This window comes from Schistocerca gregaria, chromosome 4 (assembly GCF_023897955.1).
Source record: "Schistocerca gregaria isolate iqSchGreg1 chromosome 4, iqSchGreg1.2, whole genome shotgun sequence".
NCBI classification, from domain to species: Eukaryota; Metazoa; Arthropoda; class Insecta; order Orthoptera; family Acrididae; genus Schistocerca; species Schistocerca gregaria.
In genome coordinates, this window is record NC_064923.1 from 705,064,069 (window position 1) to 705,082,983 (window position 18,915).

At 40.5% G+C, this 18,915-nt stretch overlaps 1 protein-coding gene and 1 non-coding gene across 2 annotated transcripts in view; both read right to left on the reverse strand.

Moving 5' to 3' along the window:
* Positions 1 to 495: 495 nt before the first annotated feature.
* On the reverse strand, positions 496 to 570 carry Trnas-cga (transfer RNA serine (anticodon CGA)). Its single transcript has one exon. It is a non-coding gene; the product is annotated as a tRNA-Ser (tRNA).
* A 12,751-nt stretch (positions 571 to 13,321) lies between these two features.
* Positions 13,322 to 18,915, reverse strand: part of LOC126268204 (ubiquitin carboxyl-terminal hydrolase isozyme L3) — a 26,840-nt gene continuing 21,246 nt past the window's right edge. Inside the window, exons 6-7 of the mRNA XM_049973830.1 lie at positions 14,136 to 14,194; positions 13,322 to 14,005 (exon numbers count right to left, since the gene is read on the reverse strand). Coding sequence (XP_049829787.1) covers positions 13,919 to 14,005; positions 14,136 to 14,194 — 146 coding nt within the window. The 3' untranslated portion in view covers positions 13,322 to 13,918. The remainder of the gene's footprint in view (positions 14,006 to 14,135; positions 14,195 to 18,915) is intronic.

Here is an 18,915-nt window from a genome sequence, read left to right on the forward strand (position 1 = left end):
ATTGCCTGATTGAGTTACACACATCTCTTCTTAGTGTCATCTGTTGATCCAGATAGAACAGCAGTATTCAGCAACAGAGTGTGATAATGCTACAGCAGAGGATCTTAAAACATGAAGCATCACCTCCCAATGAGGCACCAGAAAGTTCTCGAGAATGTTTCTAGTTTCAACTTTAGCGGCTACATTTGGCAGAAGCTGTCTGTAAGCTACAACTCTGTATCTAATGTTAATCCCAGGTATTTTGGTGTACTGCAGTTTAGGAAGACTTGACCTCTACATCTGATTTCTGGTTTGTAATTTGCCGGTCTGCTGTATAGGTGAAATGCAGATATAATTTTGAGAATTTAGGTGGAGGTTGCATTTCTTGAAGTATACCTTCAAGATTTCCATGTCTGTAAATAAAGTGATTTCAGCATCAGAGAAGTTGGAGCTCTGGGTCACCAAATGTCAGCATAACATAAAAGAATTTGAAACTCCCTGGCAGATTAAAACTGTGTGCCCGACCGAGACTCGAACTCGGGACCTTTGCCTTTCGCGGGCAAGTGCTCTACCAACTGAGCTACCGAAGCACGACTCACGCCCGGTACTCACAGCTTTACTTCTGCCAGTATCCGTCTCTTACCTTCCAAACTTTACAGAAGCTCTTCTGCGAAACATGCAGAACTAGCACTCCTGAAAGAAAGGATACTGTGGAGACATGGCTTGGCCACAGCCTGGGGGATGTTTCCAGAATGAGATTTTCACTCTGCAGCGGAGTGTACGCTGATATGAAACTTCCTGGCAGATTAAAACCGGGCGTGAGTTGTGCTTCAGTAGCTCAGTTGGTAGAGCACTTGCCCGCGAAAGGCAAAGGTCCCGAGTTTGAGTCTCGGTCGGGCACACAGTTTTAATCTGCCAGGAAGTTTCATATCACCGTACACTCTGCTGCAGAGTGAAAATCTCATTCTGGATAAAAGAATTTTATTGAAGATAATTTTGGTAGAGAGAGAGAGAGAGAGAGAGAGAGAGAGAGAGAGAGAGAGAGAGAGAATGCATTGTTAAGTAGATACTTAAGTTTACAAAATGGGACAAAACTCAGGAATTTCAAAAGATGTGTCTCACCAAACAGTGTCACAAACAACCCATAGAAGCTACACTTAAATTTATTATAAGACCCATTTTCAATCTAGAGAGGGAGGAGGAGAATGTGACCATTGTATCTTCTGGCCTGAATCCTGCATTTTCTGTAGGGTGGGGGGGGGGGGGGGACTGTGTTAGTTACTTCAAACATTCTATTGTAGGTCAGACACTTAAGGAATTTGTATGTGACAATATATCACGGGATGACAGTTTTCTCCTTTGTTGGATCCAAGTGGTTTCAGCAGGGCTAATACTTTTGCTTCATTTGGAGGTGGAATATTTTGAGTTTGTAGGATATCAGAGAACCTGGCAAGCCAATTTAATGTAGCTGGTCCACATTGAGCTAGGAATTCAGAGTATATTCCAGCAAATGTAGCTGCTTCTTCAAGTTTCATACTTTTTACTGCATCTTTAGTTTCACGTTCTTAAAATGGAGTAGACAATTCAGAAATCTGCAGGGAGCTCTTTGTTTGGTGTTCAATTGTAATGTGATATCTTTCAGTTTCTTGACATTTTTATTCTGGAAACTGATGCTAAGTGCTTACCAAATTCATTCGAAGTGTTGGCAACTTTTGATGCTTTGGTCACAGTGTTTGATAAATTAATGTTTAATAAAAACATCAAAAGCCATATGTCTGTGTATAGGTCTTATGCATTTATGGAAGAAAAGGGGGAGGGGGGGGGAAGAGTTTGAGAAAGAGATGGACTCACCTGGCAGTCAAGGTAGCCAGCACGGCTACCCGCCTGGTACTTCTGGCACTCATTCAGCTTCACCACGCTAAAGTGCACTACACTAAATGCCATAATCCAGATGCTGTTAGCAGGGGGTGAACTGGTTGTCCGGCATCAGACTTCGTACAGTTGGAGTCAAGAAAGGTCCCTTGAGGAAACTCGACTCGGGAAGGTGACATGGAAGAGACAGTAGCATTCCTCTTGTTAAATGGACCATGGAAAAACACAGAAGCAGAACACAGATGCAATATCCTGCTGTTAGTGTGAACTCTGACGAGGTGCAGCAACTGACAACATGAGCCATGTGTCGCTGTGCAGGACAAACTACCAAATGTATGGCCGCGACATTTTACCTTGTCAAAGCAGCAGCATAGCCTGGTCGAGCAATGGCTTGGTGTGCATGGCCCCTGGAAAGCATGGTAAGCTAAGGTCTATATCTGGCAGAAGTGACCAGCAAGGCTGCTGGGCAGATGCAATGATACCTTGACTGGCAGTTTACTGGTCGCTGGTTTTTGGTTAGTGCAGCACGTCTGTTTCTACACATGGAGTAGAATGGAAGGAGTTGCCCACAGTTCCCCCCTCCCAACAGGAATATGCTGATGCCAACTGTGCAGAAGGTATTTGTTGCCGCAGCTGTGCTTGTGCTGAAGTTTCTGGTGAGATCTGGGGCTCATGTGTGTATTGTTGAGAGCATGTGCCCTCACTGCTCCAATGGTGGGGTGCTAGTGGCCGTATTGACAGCACTGCGTTAGGAGTAGCAGATTGGGGGGGGGGGGGGGGCAGAGATGGGGCGAACAGGACAGCATCTGCGTGGAATGGCAGATGCAAAAAGGGGCATGCAATGGTGACATCAGAGTCCCAGACACTGGGAGCTATATCAGTCATGTAGTCAGACAGCGGCAGGCCAGAGGTGACAGTGGAAGATGGCATCAGTTGGTGATGGGCTGGAGGCAGCATCGGCTGGTGGTGTGTCAGACTCTGCGTCGGGAATTGTAGCGGCTGGTAGCACATAGGGTACAGCAGATATAGTGGTGTTGGCCTGCTTCATATCAAAGGCAGTGCTGGTGCCACGACTGGGGCCAGTGATAAGCAAGGCAACTTCACCTTGAGTGCTGTGCCTGTTGGCTGGCTGTGGCTCTAGGACATAGGCGAGCTTGAGCCTATCTATGGAGACAGCTGATGTAGCCCCAGTCAGTTGGATGGGGAATGTCTTATCCCTGCATTGCAAAACCAAGTGTGAGCCTAATACTGTGAGCAGTGCAGTGGCTGGTATGCTTCCAGTAAAAGCGGGATGTATTTGCGTGTTGTAAGGTCATAGTGGATGAAGGTATGATTCTCTGCATCACGATGTGGAAGCATTGGTTGCACATGGGCCATGAAGCCTTGGAGCTGTTGCACACAGCTTGGGATGATGCTGTCTGGAGGGTGTGAGGTTGCTTCCAAAAAACTGCAGAGACTGTCAAGTTGTTACTTATATACCAGCTTGGTGGTCAGATATTCACATATCAGCTTTTTGAGAGATCTGCAGGCCTAGATGTACCAGAAGAAGGGCAGCAGATCAGTGAGAAGAAAGGCGGCTTTAAGTGTACAGTGGATCCATTACACCAAGCCATTAGCTGCAGGATAATACATGGTGGTATGGTGAAAATTGGAGCCACAAGTAACTGTTAGGTCAGAAGAGAGCAGAGGTGAACTGGCACCTGCCCTCTGAATTGATGTTGCAGCACCATCCAAAGCGGGATACTCAGGCCCTAACAAAGACTGCAGCCATAGTTTTAGATGAAATGTCAGGGATAGGGGTGTTCTCTAGCCAGTGAGCAAATCTGTCAATAATTGTCAGCAGATATTGACAGACATTGGAGGAGAGTAGTGGGCCAACAATGTCAATGTGTACAAGCATGAACGGATGTTATGTGGGAGTAAAGGTGGTCACAGAGGACTGAGCATACCATCTGACCTTTGAGTCAGGTGTGGATCTTAGCTGGAGACTGAGGCCAGAGTTAGCATTCTGAAGGGCTTAGGTTGGGTACCGGTCACCGTCTTGAGTAGCGGCCAGGAAATTATACTCTAAGGGTTGGATGATGGCACAGGAGCAGCTAATGCAATCTACCACAATATTATCAATGCTAGTAACATGCCAGATATCAGTAGTGAACTGTGTGATTTACTTCTGTACCCTAAACTGTTGGGATGAGATCTGGTTTGTGTCTTTCCTGCGAAAACTGGAGGCTAGCATAGAGCATGGATAAAATAAGGTCAGCAGTTGCCAGACACATTGGTGAAGGATGACCCCAATAGCCATATGTCTCACATCCACCACTATCACAAAGGGGGCACTAGGATGAGGGTATGCCAAAAGAGCTGCATTAGTGAGGTCCTGTTTTGTTTTCTCTAAGCTCTTGATCATGGCCTGGGTCCACCATGTAATGTTGTACTAAGGGACTTTTGGGTGGCAGCAGCATCCATATGACGACAGATAACATTGACCAGGCCAAGGAAATGCTGAAGGCATTTGGAGGTGGCAGGGAGTGGGATGTCCACTACTGCCTATACTGTCTCGAGCGTGTTGGGAGCCAGCAGCAGAGACTAGTGTCCTAGGAATTAGATCTCGCTTGCCCCAAAAATGCATTTTGCAGTGTTAATAATTGCTCCAGATTTCTATAGGCAGGAAAAAATTTATATGTGTTGGTGGTGTTTGGTAGGGCCCCTGGAATAGATGAGTGTATCATTTAGGTAGGCAAAACACCCCAATACACACTGGAGGACATTGTCCAAAAATTGCTGCCAAGTTTGTGTGACATTGTGGAGGCTGAATGCCACCAATGCATGCTCGAACAGGCAGATAGCTGTGATTATGGCTGTTTTTCTCAATGTCATCTGGGATTTGTGTACAGGCTTTAGCGCAATCATATTACTGAATATGGCACTGATATAGGTGCAGAGTGGGATGGGATAGCGGTCAGGGATGGTGCAGGCAACAAGTTTACAGTAATCACTGCAAGGGCACCAGGAACTGTTCCCTTTGGAAGTGTCATTAGCTGAGGAACAAGCCAGAGGTGAGCAGCTCTTCAAACTCCTTTTGTGCAATTTTGCACTAGTGAGGGACGAAGTGGACAGCATAACAGAAAGCTGTGGGGCCAGGGGTAGTGGCAATGCAATGCACAGTGTCATACTGAACATTTCAGGGGAAAATGGGTGGTTGGATGACAAGTGGGGATTTTGCAAGCAGCTGATCATCATATGGGCCTAAAATGGCTAGCTGTTTCACAGACAAACCCATGGTGGAATGGAAGCTGCAGTGGAGAGACCTACTAGAGGTGCTGTTGACTAAACAACACTTCCCTATGTCAGCCAGTGGATGGTAATGATTGAGGAAGTTGGCACTCAGAATAGGGACGATAACTTCTGCGAATATGAAGGCCAATAGGAGTTTTTGCTGGAGGCTGAAATCGAGAGAGCGGGTATTCACACTGTAAATAGGTATGGCTGATTCCTTGGTGGTGGTGAGGAGGGGAGAGAGTGCAGGGATTTAGTAGTAGTTTGAGTGGAAATCTGGACAAATTGGACCCAGTGTTGATAAGGTAGAGGATAGGGAAACTAACATCCAAACCCCATACGGATAGGTGCTGTAAAGTGGTACAGCAACTACGAGTTCTGCCTGGGTTTGGAGATCAGGTATGCAGTTGGCAACATTCTTGCCAAACCTCTGGTGGTACCAGCAAGCTGCACCTAGTTTGTGGTGGCCATCATGAGGTTAGTTAGAACCACACCAATGGTTAGGGGGGTGGGGGGCTGTTTTCACCTGGGCTAACATTGCGTGGCTGAGGGCAGTCAGTACCTGGCAGCAGGTATGTGAGTAGGCAGGTGTTGCTGGTGGTAAGGGCTGCCATCTCAGGGCTCAGGAGTGTCAGAATCTGGTAGAGGTTGGGGGCCTGCACACTAGGCAGCTGCCAGCTAGAGCCACAGAGTGATAGCCAGTGTTCTGCACTGCAGCAACAGCCACGAAGGAGCTCAGGGCTTCAGCCAAGATCACTGCTACATCTAACAGTAAATGGGTATGCGAGGTCACGGCAGCCTGTATGGGGGCAGGAAGGCGCACAAGCCAGCAATTTAGAAACAAGCCTTTTGTGTGGATGTGCAGTTTGGCAAGTGCTCTGATGTGATCCAGCAACTGAGACAGGCACATGTCACTGCACTATTTGGATGACAAATTATGTGCCTATTGTAGCTCCAAAGATGCAAAGTGGAATAGGACACACTCTTAGTTTAGTGTAGCTGCTGGAAGACTGTGGGTGTGAAATAACACTCCAAACTTGGGCAGCAGTGGTTGGGTCGATGTGGTTGGTTACCATTCGAAATTTCATTGCATTGCTCATGATAGAGCACCCTGTGAAAACTGTCTCCATGGAAGCAAACCACAGATGTGGGTCTCATGGGCTGAAAGGTGGCAAGTGAGCAGCCGTGCAGCTGGGATAGGCTCAGTTGGCTTGTGCTGGGCACATTGCCCTGTTGGTCAGCTGAGCCAAGCATTTCTGTAGTGTAGACAATTGTGTGTGAAATTTGCTCTTAGGTGTTGTGGAGGGTCGTGCAATGGGCGGCTGCGTCACAGAACCCATTGGGCATGATCACTGCAAGTTTGAGAAAGTGTGACAACGACCTTGTAACTTAACTGTGTGAGCAGCGTGTTGCGGTATGCTGGTTGATGTTGGCAGACAGTATTGGGGAACAGGAAGTAAGTGGGATGTGCATAGTGTGGACCAAGCAACACAATCTCCAATGTGAGTTGTTGCAGAAAAGGGGGTTCAGTTATTGCCCATGGTAAAATGTGACTTATCCAAGAGCGTGACACTGGAATGTATGATAGTGCACATCACCCACTTGACGAGCAGTGAAGGTGGGCGGGGAGTTGTGCTGTCAGCTGTGGGTAGGGCACACAGGAGATTGGAGGGAAGTGGGGAGTGCGTGCATGGAGGGGTACAGGAAGGAAGGGCGTGCATGGAGGGTAGCAGGGAGAGATGACGTGAATGGAGGGGTACAGGTTTTCTGCCAGTGCAGCACATTGTCTGCTGGTACATGCAGAGGCGAACAGAACGTGTTCCCACAACACAAAGGAATAAGGAAAGGTCCTCTTTCAGCAACAGTGTTTAAGAACATGATTTGGGAGTTCAAATTAACTGGTGAATTGCTTCTGGGAGAACACATGGCCAACTGCATGACAAGCTGTTGAAGTTATTGCTGGCATGGTTGAGTGATGGATACAATGTGTGATCTTCAAGCAGTACACAAGCTGTGTCACAATACCTGTAAATTCCATAGTCTAGCATTGTTTCAAGCAGCAGTAAAGCCACCTCTAGTGCAGTTCCAGACTGTTGTGGATGCAGATGGTCGTCACATAGAGAAACATATGTAATTTTGAACTTAAACACTATACACTTATATGGAAATTAAAATATTTCTTTCAAAGTTTATACATTATTTCCTCCTATACATGTCCTTATAAGTGTTACCACAAAGGTTTTTTTCCCTATAATCTCTCTTGAGGAAACCCCTGAGTGTGAGGTAACAAATTCAACCTTCAGTAAGGCTCATTTGAAAGTGTTAACAATTATGTCAGGGAAAATATTAGCTGTAATGACTCACCATGTGCATCATGAGTACAACAAAATGAGTGTCCGGGAGGCGTCGACATCAACCTCCTTTCTGTGGGATGTATATATTACATATCATGAAATGAAGAACGACGTTCAACAAATGTTCAAAACAGACCATTAACTTGCACCACAAACACCAAATGGAAAATGGTGCACCAGAATGACCACAAAGGTTTGCATCACCAAGATTGAAGATAACTCCTTGCAAGTTACAAACTTGTTAGGATGTTCAGCTAGGTATTGTGGTGTTTCAAAAGTCTAATCAGGAAACATTGCGTTTCTTTACCGCTTGAGCGACGCCAGGAAAGAACTGTTAATATATATGTTTATTTATTTATCTGTAATATGTTAAGTGGAGACTTGTTATTTAAAAAGATTTTGTTTCTTTTCTTTCATGTCGAGCGTGGCAGCAAGATGATAAGTGGGGACTCCAGAAGCGGCGGACGAGAGCTAACCAATATTGTATCATGGTCGACAGCTGGGAGAACCGTTGAAACATCAAGCTGACCATTATTAAAATATGTTTTTTTTTTTTTTTTTTTTTTTTTTTTTTTTTTTTTTTTTTTTTAATAAAAGGAAAGGGAGTTGAATGTGGAAGGATAAAGTTTGTAATTGGATGTCACTTGGTTATCAACTGTTAAATAAACTTCGAGTTGGAAGTTCGAATGTTGTTATGACATGCATCACAAATATTACTTATGTGTGAGATTTGCAAATTTTATTAAAATTCAGACTTATTGAAGAGGTTCTGGCAGGGTTTTGTCGAGAGTGTGGACGATCTTCAGTGGTTGGCTGGTTTGAAGTTTTATTGGTGAGAGGTAGACATGTATTGACATTTTGAAAATAATCGATACTGTGAAGTGTGTTAGGATTCTGTTTTGAAACTTTATCGGAGATTGTGGTCGGGAGGATCGGATTTAAAGTGGAATATTTCGTTGAATGAGAACAGGGTTGATTCTGTAGTGACATCAATTAATTATTTAAGGAAAAATCAGGAGAATTTCAATTTATTGTGCCAAAGATATCAAGGAGCGTCAGACCGCACAATGAATATATAGAAACTAACTTTGTTGAACTGTCTTTTTCTTTTTTTTTTTTTTTTTTTTTTTTCACACGATTCAACTTGTCTACAACAGGGATTGGTGAATTTTGCTGTGTCTATCCTTATCTTCTAGGTTGAATCTGCTACAGCTTAATGTTTTTCTTTATAGATTTTTCAAGTAACAGGGAAAAGAACTTATAATTTGATCTGTGGCAGACCTTCAATATTGGGTACACGGTTAGGCTGTTTTGTTGCCTTTCTTTCCCCTGCTGCAGACATCATTGCTGTGACAGGATCGGCAGTTCAGCGCATTATCCACTCTTAAAGAATGCATAAAGAATCATATTGGTATAATGGGGTCATGAGAATTGATGGAATGTGATGGTATGCAACCAAATGTGAAACACTATTGGGGAAGCTCATTGTGAAATTGGCTATCCTTTGAGGCGTAACTAAAACGTCCGGAGGCTGAATTTGTTTAGTGGTTACAGGTTGTAGGAATTGCAATGTCCACACATTTCAGGAGAGATAGTTTGCTCTCAAGCACTACAATTTCTATACACAGATCAGGAATCAAGCCCTTGCAAGTTCACACGTGAGAAAAAAATCGTATGGAGCAGAGCACCCAACTTCTCACAGCACAATAAATAACTTTCCAGCCAATTTACCACCTGTGTTAAGTCGGCTTCATTGTAGACAAATGAATTAAGGCAATGATGTGTTTCCTCAACAAGTTCTTGGTACTTCTAATTTCTAGGCTTCCTTTTATATGTATTTCCTCTTCAAATTCCAACTGATGATAGTTAAAAAAAGTTCCTTACTGAATGACGGGATGGGTTGTTTATCTCATCTACAAATTTTTGGCCCAATTTCTGTCTGCTGCGTTTTGTCAAGGTCATGCTTTGTTTGAAATTTTATTATCTTATGTCTTCAAATTCTGTGGCATTGTTTGTGTTGTGCAATCACCCTCTGCCTCTGCTTCCCTTGAAATCGCTAATCTATTGCACAGTTTGATGTACATCCTGAAAATTGTATTGAGCTTACTTGAAATGTGCGGCACTTATCTTTGCCAACAAACGTGCCTTCTCCTCCTTTGAACACCCATAGTTTTTCTTACACATTACAGTCATACTGCTGCAGATTTATTCAAAATCTGTTCATAATTTTTCTTTACTCCATATGGTTTGAATGATCTTCCATTTACATAACTATGTTTAGTACCCAATCCTTGGACAACAGTTGTTTACTATGTTACACTGGAGATTGCATTTGTGGCTCCCTATGATGAACCATATGGCTAAACACTTATTTCAATATCACTTGGTAAGCACTTACCATCATTCATCAGTCTTCCAACTGGTTTGATGCAGCCCACCACGAATTCCTCTCCTGTGCAAATCCTCTTCACCTCAAGAGTAGCATTTACAACCTACATCCTCAATTATTTGCTGAATGTATTCCAGTCTGTCTTTCTCTACAGTTTTTTCATCTTTGTACTCTTGTATACTGTCCACAGTCATGGGTATATTCCACTGACTCATCTTGCAGAAATGCTTATTATCTGCCGCTTCATTCTCACTGTGCAAAATTATTGTTCCTTTCTGACAAAATGTCAAATCCAGCAACTGTTGTAGATATAATGAATATTTGCTTTGTTCATCATTGCCATTGCTCTGCTTTGTATCAACACCACTAGCACCGAGTTACTCGTTGATTAAGCATTTCAACTACACTCCCCAGCCTCGTGCTGTGCTCACCACTGGATATCTGAATTCCACCACCTTATTGAGGTTGCATGGTATGCAAGAAGTGGTGCATCGAATTCCTTAAACGTCATTGGCTTATTGAGACCTTGCACTCAAGAGGTTCCTTGTCAGTCCTGGGGGCTCTTTCATGAAGAAGAATTGTAACCTAGTCTATTCCAGTGTTACTCACTGCAGATTGCGATATTAGCTAACCAGAATTATTTCAATTTGTTTTCCAAAATACAGTGACCATGCATAAGGATATTCAACATCAATGGATTTTGGATTATCACCTCTACTTTCCTGGAATAATATGTACAGGAAAGTGAAGCCTTTAATTGCAAGCTAAATAGCTCACCCTCACAAAAGCATAAAACACATCTTACCTGACTGCAAACTACATATGGCTTCACAAACACTCAAAGTGTCAAAGTGCCGAAGTACGTCATCCCATTAGAAACAACCTGAAATGTATCACAGGTTGCTTCTTTGACATTCTTTTCCTTGCGAACAAACCTTACTGACCAAAATAATCTGGACATTCTTTACATGGCACTCCAGGCCTTCATTCCGTGAGATACGACTGCATGCACTTTTTTCTTTTAAATCTAATATGAGTAACATTTTCAAATATAATAAGGCTTACTTTTTCTTTTTTTTATTCCAGTGGCAGCTTTGCCACTGAAGAAATCTGAAAAGAACACCTCAGCCATTTCAGCTCCATTACACCACGAGAATAAGCTGCAACTCCACTTACTCATAATCTACCATTTTCCCACTATCACATTTCATTTCACTAATGTACGCCTCTTCATGGATGTCAACCTGTGCTTTATAGTCTCAACAGTAAATTTAATAAAGATCAGAATTTCAATGTCTGTGAAAGAATTCTGTTTCATATTCCGTGGATCATTTGCAGGAAAAATCTTTATGCGAAACTAGTGTACACATTTGTTAATAGGTCTACACGTTGGATTTTTGTTTTTCATACTTTTGCAAAACTGTACGTGTAAAGGTGGATATTCTGATGGGCAGCTTATGGAAGATTCCTCGCAATATATGCCAGAAGGTAAGTTCATCCCTTCAATTACAAATACTTCAGAAATGCAAGTAATCACCAGCACAGCAATGTCATGCTGTTCTAAAGATGTAACTGAAAAAAATTTTAGGGTTTGCCACTGAATGTATCCATTCTGTAAGTGCACATTCCTCTTTGTGAATCACATCCAGTTCCCAACTTGTAGATGGTTTCACTGTGGGAATATTCGTTCTCATAACTGACAATTTCACTCCACTTGTCTAAAAAAACTTCCTTTGATATGAGGCCATAACATTCTATGCTATACTTTCAACAGCATAATTTAGACTGAGTTAAAAACTTTTAAGGCTGTGTTCTCAAATGTTTATCAACTACTGAACAGCACAAGAAATAGACAACTCAAAGAGCATTGGTTACATGTGCTGGTAACTTACGTATATGTTGCACGTCCAGTGTAAATTTGCCCTTCTGGATGTTGACTTAAGCAGTGCATGTAGGGGCATTTTAAAGTTGCTAAAAGTTCTCACTTCACTGACTTTTCAGCAAAACTTATCACCATTGCAATAACTCATGATATCAGTTTTAATGTCACATACAACAATCAACTAACAAGGGAAACTCTCAATGTACAACCCCCCCCCCCTGCCCCCCCCCCCCCCCCCCCAGATTTAGTGGGAAAATGGCCCCAGTGGATGGCCTGTCAAACAAAGATCAAGCATGATAACTGGAAGAAGTAAAATAGATACAGTGGACAGGTAAGCTTAAGATGTGCAACATCGAGCAAATTGGAAGAACCACACCGTCATGGTTGTGTGGTCACTGCATTTGACTGCAAAGCAGGAGATCGCATGTTCAGATCTCCCTTGTGCCCCCCCCCCCCCCCCTTTTTTTTCATGAGGTTACAAACTCTGTTCTGCCACTGATGTGTCTTCTCGATCTGTAATCTTGGCAACATTGGTTATAGAATGTGAGCCATGTGGGTAGACTATTTTACTGTAGCCAGTAATTGTGATGAATAGCGAGAGCAGGCAAAGTGCCACATAGAGCTATTGCAGAGATGAAAGCAACAGATAGACAGGTACAAACTATGTTGTAACAAAGGCATTCAAGAGTAAAAACTTCCACAACTGAACACAAGTCTTAACTTGTGGTACTTATGTAGAATAAAGAGGAGGTATGTATGTCTGTGGGTCCCTTCCTTACTATATGATCATTGCAAACTTTGGTTACACCACATCACAGACATAAAACTAAATACAGTGAGCACACACACATCAATGACTGGAGGGGAAAGAAAAAAAAAAAAAACACGAGGGAGATCTCATCCTGATTTCCCCTTTGCAGTCCAACACCATGAGCATATAGCCACCACACTGTGGCTATTTAAATTTGCTCAATGTTGTGTATCTTATGCTTTGACTTCTCACTGTTTCTATTTTTCTTCTTGCTTCACAGTTCAATACCTTTTCCTAATGTTTTCATGCTTTATCTGTATTCTGTTTTTGGCATGTTATACACTGGGCCATCTTACCACTAAATCCTAAATATGAGGGGTTGGGATGAGGAGTTTCCCCTTGAAAGCATTACTTTTGTTTTTTGCAAGCAAAAGAGACAGGAATATGGTCATCTAAGACTACTTTACTCAGCACATCAGCTGTTACTGCACGAAATGACGAAGTTCCAATTAATTACTATTAGAATGAAAAAGTGGCACTCAAGCCAAAACAAGGTAGAAGAAAGGTGCAATGAAATACCACTTAACTGGGACACTGACAAAAACTTATTTCAAACACAGATTCATAAGAAACTATTACAATGTGCAATGGCTGCAAGTAATTTTGCATTTACATGGCACATCAACTAACTCAGACGGAGGCAGGGCTTATTTGCTCTGCTCCTTTCACTTCACACACACACACACACACCTATCGATAACAAATCTCTTCTAATGAGTCCCACCTTTTAATGTTAACAATGAATTATAACACAAACAATCTTTCGAAAATATTTATTGGATCAGCAGACTATTGGTCCATTAACAACTGACTGAAAAGGGGAAAATACTAATTTCAATTAATGCTTTAGGCACAATTTTTTCACTGCTCTGCATACAATGCAATATAGTATAAGAGTATCATTAAAATACTTATTGTAATCAAAATATTTTTCATGTCCAAACAAAGCTAAACTAGTTAACTACGAAAAATCAGTCAAGCCAACAAGTTCCAGAGAATATATATATATGATATGTTATGAAATACTATAATTTTAATAAAGTAGCAATTAAGTAGTTATTGTTGGCTGTAGATCATTATGTTTCACATCACATTTATTGTTTCAAAATCTTTGGTGTAACATTTTATAATAATCTGAGCACAACTAGCATGAAGCATTTTTAAGCTAGTCAACAAAGTTGAAAACCTATACACTTTTATTTGGAACTGCCCTAAACACAGCAGCAAATAAAATTAACTTCGAAAGACAAATATTGAGACAGATACTTGCACAAAAATAAAAATAGAACACTTAAGACAAAAATGATCACATCACTGCACTATTAGTGCAAGTGTTAGAGAAGCCTGCAAAACACTTATTCTGCAGCAGTAAGTGCCACTACTGTGAAATGGAGCTCATCAGGATCTCTTGCCATGTATTGCTGGCACACTTTGGCAGCATCCTGTGGAAAAAATATTAGCATGTTAAAATAGTTATTTTAAGCTGCAGCAATCAACACCTCTTCTGCAGAAAAACTGAAGGCATATAATCAATATAAACTGTACTAATTAAATAAAAGGCCAAATACAAACCTCCAAGAATGAGTCCTCAGTTGTTGGTCCATGATTTATTGGAAATGACTTCCTTCCATCTGAAACAAAAACAATAATTAACAGCACGAGTTAAAAGCAGTGCATAGAATTCTTAACACCTGAACTCATGCACACCTGTTTTCAATCTAAACGACTGTTTTAGATTTATTATGTTTGTATGTCAGGACAGTAACATGTACTTATTAAGAGCATGTAACAAGCCAATATTTACAGAAAATCACAAAACTCAGTACGACACCATACGTAACTGCCAACCCACTTTTGATGAAAAGAGTAACTAAGACATACCAAAGGGATTAACCAAAAGCCTCTGAATATGGAGACAATAACACCAGTGAACTTCACTGTCTTGTTCTCTGGATGTCAAATAATCGTAACTGTGAGACAACACAATATAAGATTGACCTCCTTGAAGAGGCTACAACAGATTTGTATTTCTAACATTCTGACTAATCAAATTCATGGACTATTTTACTGGCATGAAGTAACTTGAGATTTGAGGAAAAATATTAACACAATCATGAAGAAATGTAGTGTCTTCTTACATTATGTGGCCCTGATTTGCAAGCAGTTTTTCCTCTTCTTCAAAAGCAGTCACAAAGCTATCAGTGTTCTGCATCTTAACATAAGCCCCACCCTCTCCATTACTGTCACAACAGCTTCTAGTTTTTCTGAATTTCATAACACATGTTTGGAAAATCTTATTTACCTCCAGCGGTTTCACTAATAATTTGAGTAATAATGAAACCTTCAAGTGTCTCACATACTGAACCAATTTTCTGTCCTAATTCATGTAAAGCTGTCAGGGGGACCAGATTTTTTTGGGGAGATTTCATGTAGAACTGGTTATCTAATTTATTTTGCATCTGACACTGCCTAAAAGCATTCCCATCTGTGAATTTTCTTTCCACACAGCATAGTTGTTTGTGGCTTCTGCATCATCAGTAACCACTAACTTAAAACTAGTTTTTGCATTGGCAAAATTTACAAACCTGTCTTTAAAAACAAATTAATTTACAGGAATTTTAAAATGAATGACTAACAAATTTCAGTTTTGGATGTTTCATTATAGTCTTTGCATATACATAAAATATGGTAGTTTATAAACCATTGGGAGTAAAAACACCTTTTCTTTTTCAGAACTCACTTTATGCTAAACCCAAATCACAGATAATTTAATATTTAATGCCTTTTTACATAAAAGTTTTAAAATATTTCTCTCTTCTACACAAATTCAGGCAACTCTTCAACCTCACAATCTTCATACTCCATCACTTTTTAGGAGAGTATATTGTTACATAAACTTGCAGCATCATTTGGCATGGTAAAGTGCATTGGGTTCATTACAGCCTCTTCTGCACTCATTGTTTTTACTGTGAATAACAGCAGCATGTTTCATGGCTTTGAAAGAAGTAATGTTCTTCAAATCATCACAACATACTTCTCATTCAGAAAACTGCCCTTTTTAACAGCATATTTATTCTTATTATTGGTTTGGCTGTAAGTTGCTCATACATTCATAATTTTGAAGGCAATGCTGACAAACGAATTTCTAAAGAAATCTAGAAGTCCTACAAAAACATACCCCCACACCAGCACCTTTCTAAACTTCGATAAAATATTTCTGTGTTCACAATGTAGTATCTCTTCTGTGTTCTGATATTCCTTAACTAATGAATGCATGATTGAGGGACACAAAACTATGTCCAAAAATGGGAAAATTATGGGTAGGTTCAGAGAACAGTAATGCCTTCCATAAAATGTGTCAATATACAGGTCATATAGAATTCTTATTCAGCACGAGTCTGGAAAAGGCTCAATTTTCAATCTTCTCTTACCAACATATCTGGTCTGCTCTACAAAATACGGAGGTGTGATTTCATTTGCACCTCTTACAGATTCTCTTGCACACCAAATATAATGAAATAAATTATCAGTATCATTTTGGGTCATATTACTGTAAGGTTATAAAACCATAGATGTCATGTGAAAACACTTCTCCAATAGAGAGCTTTGACATATTGATTTTGTGGCATTTCTGATGCAACATTTACAGTGTCTTCAAGAATAAGTTTTTATAATGCTGCAACCTTTATTTTCAGTTCAAGCTCCTGCACGTTGGGCAGGTGTCACTGTGAGGGTTAGTAAAGGTGAGATTGAATATCTTATAAAACACAGTCAAATTTTGAAACAGCTTTCACCGATTGCTTGCCTTTGTTCTTTTCAAAAATTTTCCCACATTAAATGTAAATATAATGTGTTCCGTAATTTAAATTCTATTGTTGACTTGGACAAATGTAAATTCTGTAATAATGACACACATTTGGAAAAAGAATCACTAGGATTCCTAAAGTATTTACTTGGCTGTATTTGAAAATATGTTATCAAATTAATTCCAAATTAATTATCAGTTTTGTCAGAAGTATTGTTTGTGAAACTATATCTGTTAATTTCATCATTTAAACAAAAAATTCTGCTTAACCTTCGTAGTAGAAGAAAATGTTAGAACAAATTTTTTTATGCATTAAGTTAATTTAACGATTTATGTTTTAGTTCTAATTTCTGTAAATTAAACATCACACAATGTATAGTTTCAGTACCTGTTACTGTGATGATAAATAAAGGCCTGGATTTTGGTCCCGAGACAGTCCATGGCTGAGTTTTAGACAAGGAACCAGTTTTGGTTAGAACAACAATGCATCAACGGTGAAATACCGTATTTACTCGAATCTAAGCCGCACTTTTTATTCTAGTTTTTGTATCCAAAAACCCGCATGGGGCTTAGAATCGAGCGCAAAGTAAGCGGAACTTCTGAAAAATGTTGGTAGGTGCCGCCACAACTAACTTCTGCCGTCTAATTATGTAGCGCTACACAGACATGTTTTGCAGGCACAACTGGCAACAAAACCTCTGCGTCAGTAAATTAAAAAAGGTGGAAGATGAGCTTTTTTCTTCGCCTCTAGTTTCGACCACTGCATTTTCATACATTATCTAATGAAGTATATACAAATTCCGTATTTTTCATCTTCGAATGTATCAGCATTTCAACGTACTACGAAAATCCGACTGGCAAGACTGACTGGGATGTAAGTCAATAAGGCCAACTCTACGTTCTGAATTTTTTCCTACCTGTGACAAGAGATCGTTGCTAATAAGAACTTTTATGAATTGTTAATCACATGCAGTATTCTCTTCACCATAAGAATAACACGAATATTAACATTTTGCCATGTATTCTTTTGTGTTTGCTGCTATCTCATTTAAATCCTGTCTGCCTAATAAACTGCGAAACTAGAGTGAGGCAACAGCAAATGCGGAATATACATATCATGTCATGTTTATATTCTTATGATTCTTATGCCTAATAGTGATACAATCAGAAGCGAAGCACGGCAACTAACAAGATTTTTAAATCTAAGATGACTAATTTCTGTGCGAAATGTAATGTACTACAGAGGCGTCTGCAAAGACTTTCAAACAGAGAAAAATTTTCACTAAACTCTCGTTCAGATCATCATCTATCATACACAGTCTATTTGGTTCTTCTTGATCATTATCAAAGAAAACAGCAGTGTAAGTAACAACAAACAGCCATCTCTCGCAACACGCGATCTAGTGTGACAACTTTTTTTTAATTGGAAGCAGTGTTAGCGCACACAAAAGCAAGTCATGCCACAAGCGCCGACAGGCCACACACACATTATCAGAATACGACAAACCACGCATGACAGTACAATATAACAAAGAACTGCACTTATCAAATTAAAAAAAAAAGCAAACAATTCAAACCAGACGAAGCACATGCAAAAGGAATGATACCCGTATAAATACGGACGGAGCACCTGACGCATAGCAATGGCTACATGGTAAAGCTTAACTGTTAAGCTTAAGACTTGAACCAAACTACTGTAGCTGTATCATTCGTTCGACCTGAATTGTGTCTCATATTACAGTGGACCAACTTTTGTTTTGATTTGGAGGTGCAGCCTAAAGCTTTTCTCTCCCCTTGAATTTCGAGTCAAATGTCAGGTGTGGCTTAGATTCTGGAAGAAGAAGAAGAAGAAGAAGAAGAAGAAGAAGAAGAAGAAAAGAAAAAAAGAAAAAGAAAAACCTTCTTGATTTTGATTGTCATTTTTCAGGTCAGGTGCAGCTTAGATTTGAGTGCGGCTTAGATTCGAGTAAATACGGTTAAGTGTAACACAAATAGGCCGTGTGTTAAAACAATGACAATGTGTGAACAATACGCACTGTATTATTCTGCAAGAACTGTGTGGTTAGGTTTTTACTGCTCACAGATGTTCGACAGTAAACTATTGTAGCAGTATGCTGATGTTTACCTGCAAACTATTAATGAGACTTATTGCTGATGTTTACCTGCAAACTATTAATGAGACTTATTTGAAGTTGACCAATAATGAACTAGCCTTATAGCTGTGTATTATTGAGATAGTTGTGAAAGTAAAGAACTATGATGATTATCTGGATTGGATAGACATTAGCCTAATCTAAAAAACCCTTGTGTGCTCCCCACACACAGTCAGCTACCTGCGTAGCAGCCTCTGAAGTGCTGTGCACACCTGATCCATTTAGGGGGACCACACAGTTCTTAACCCTATGGCCTAAGTCCAGGAAGTAGCAGCCTGGCTTATCACAGAACTTTCAAAGTCTGATTCAGGCCCTCCACATGACTGAGCCAAACTGCCATGATCAGTTGCAAAATGTGAGCTTCACTGAAACTCCATGTGCAAGGCTGGTATAT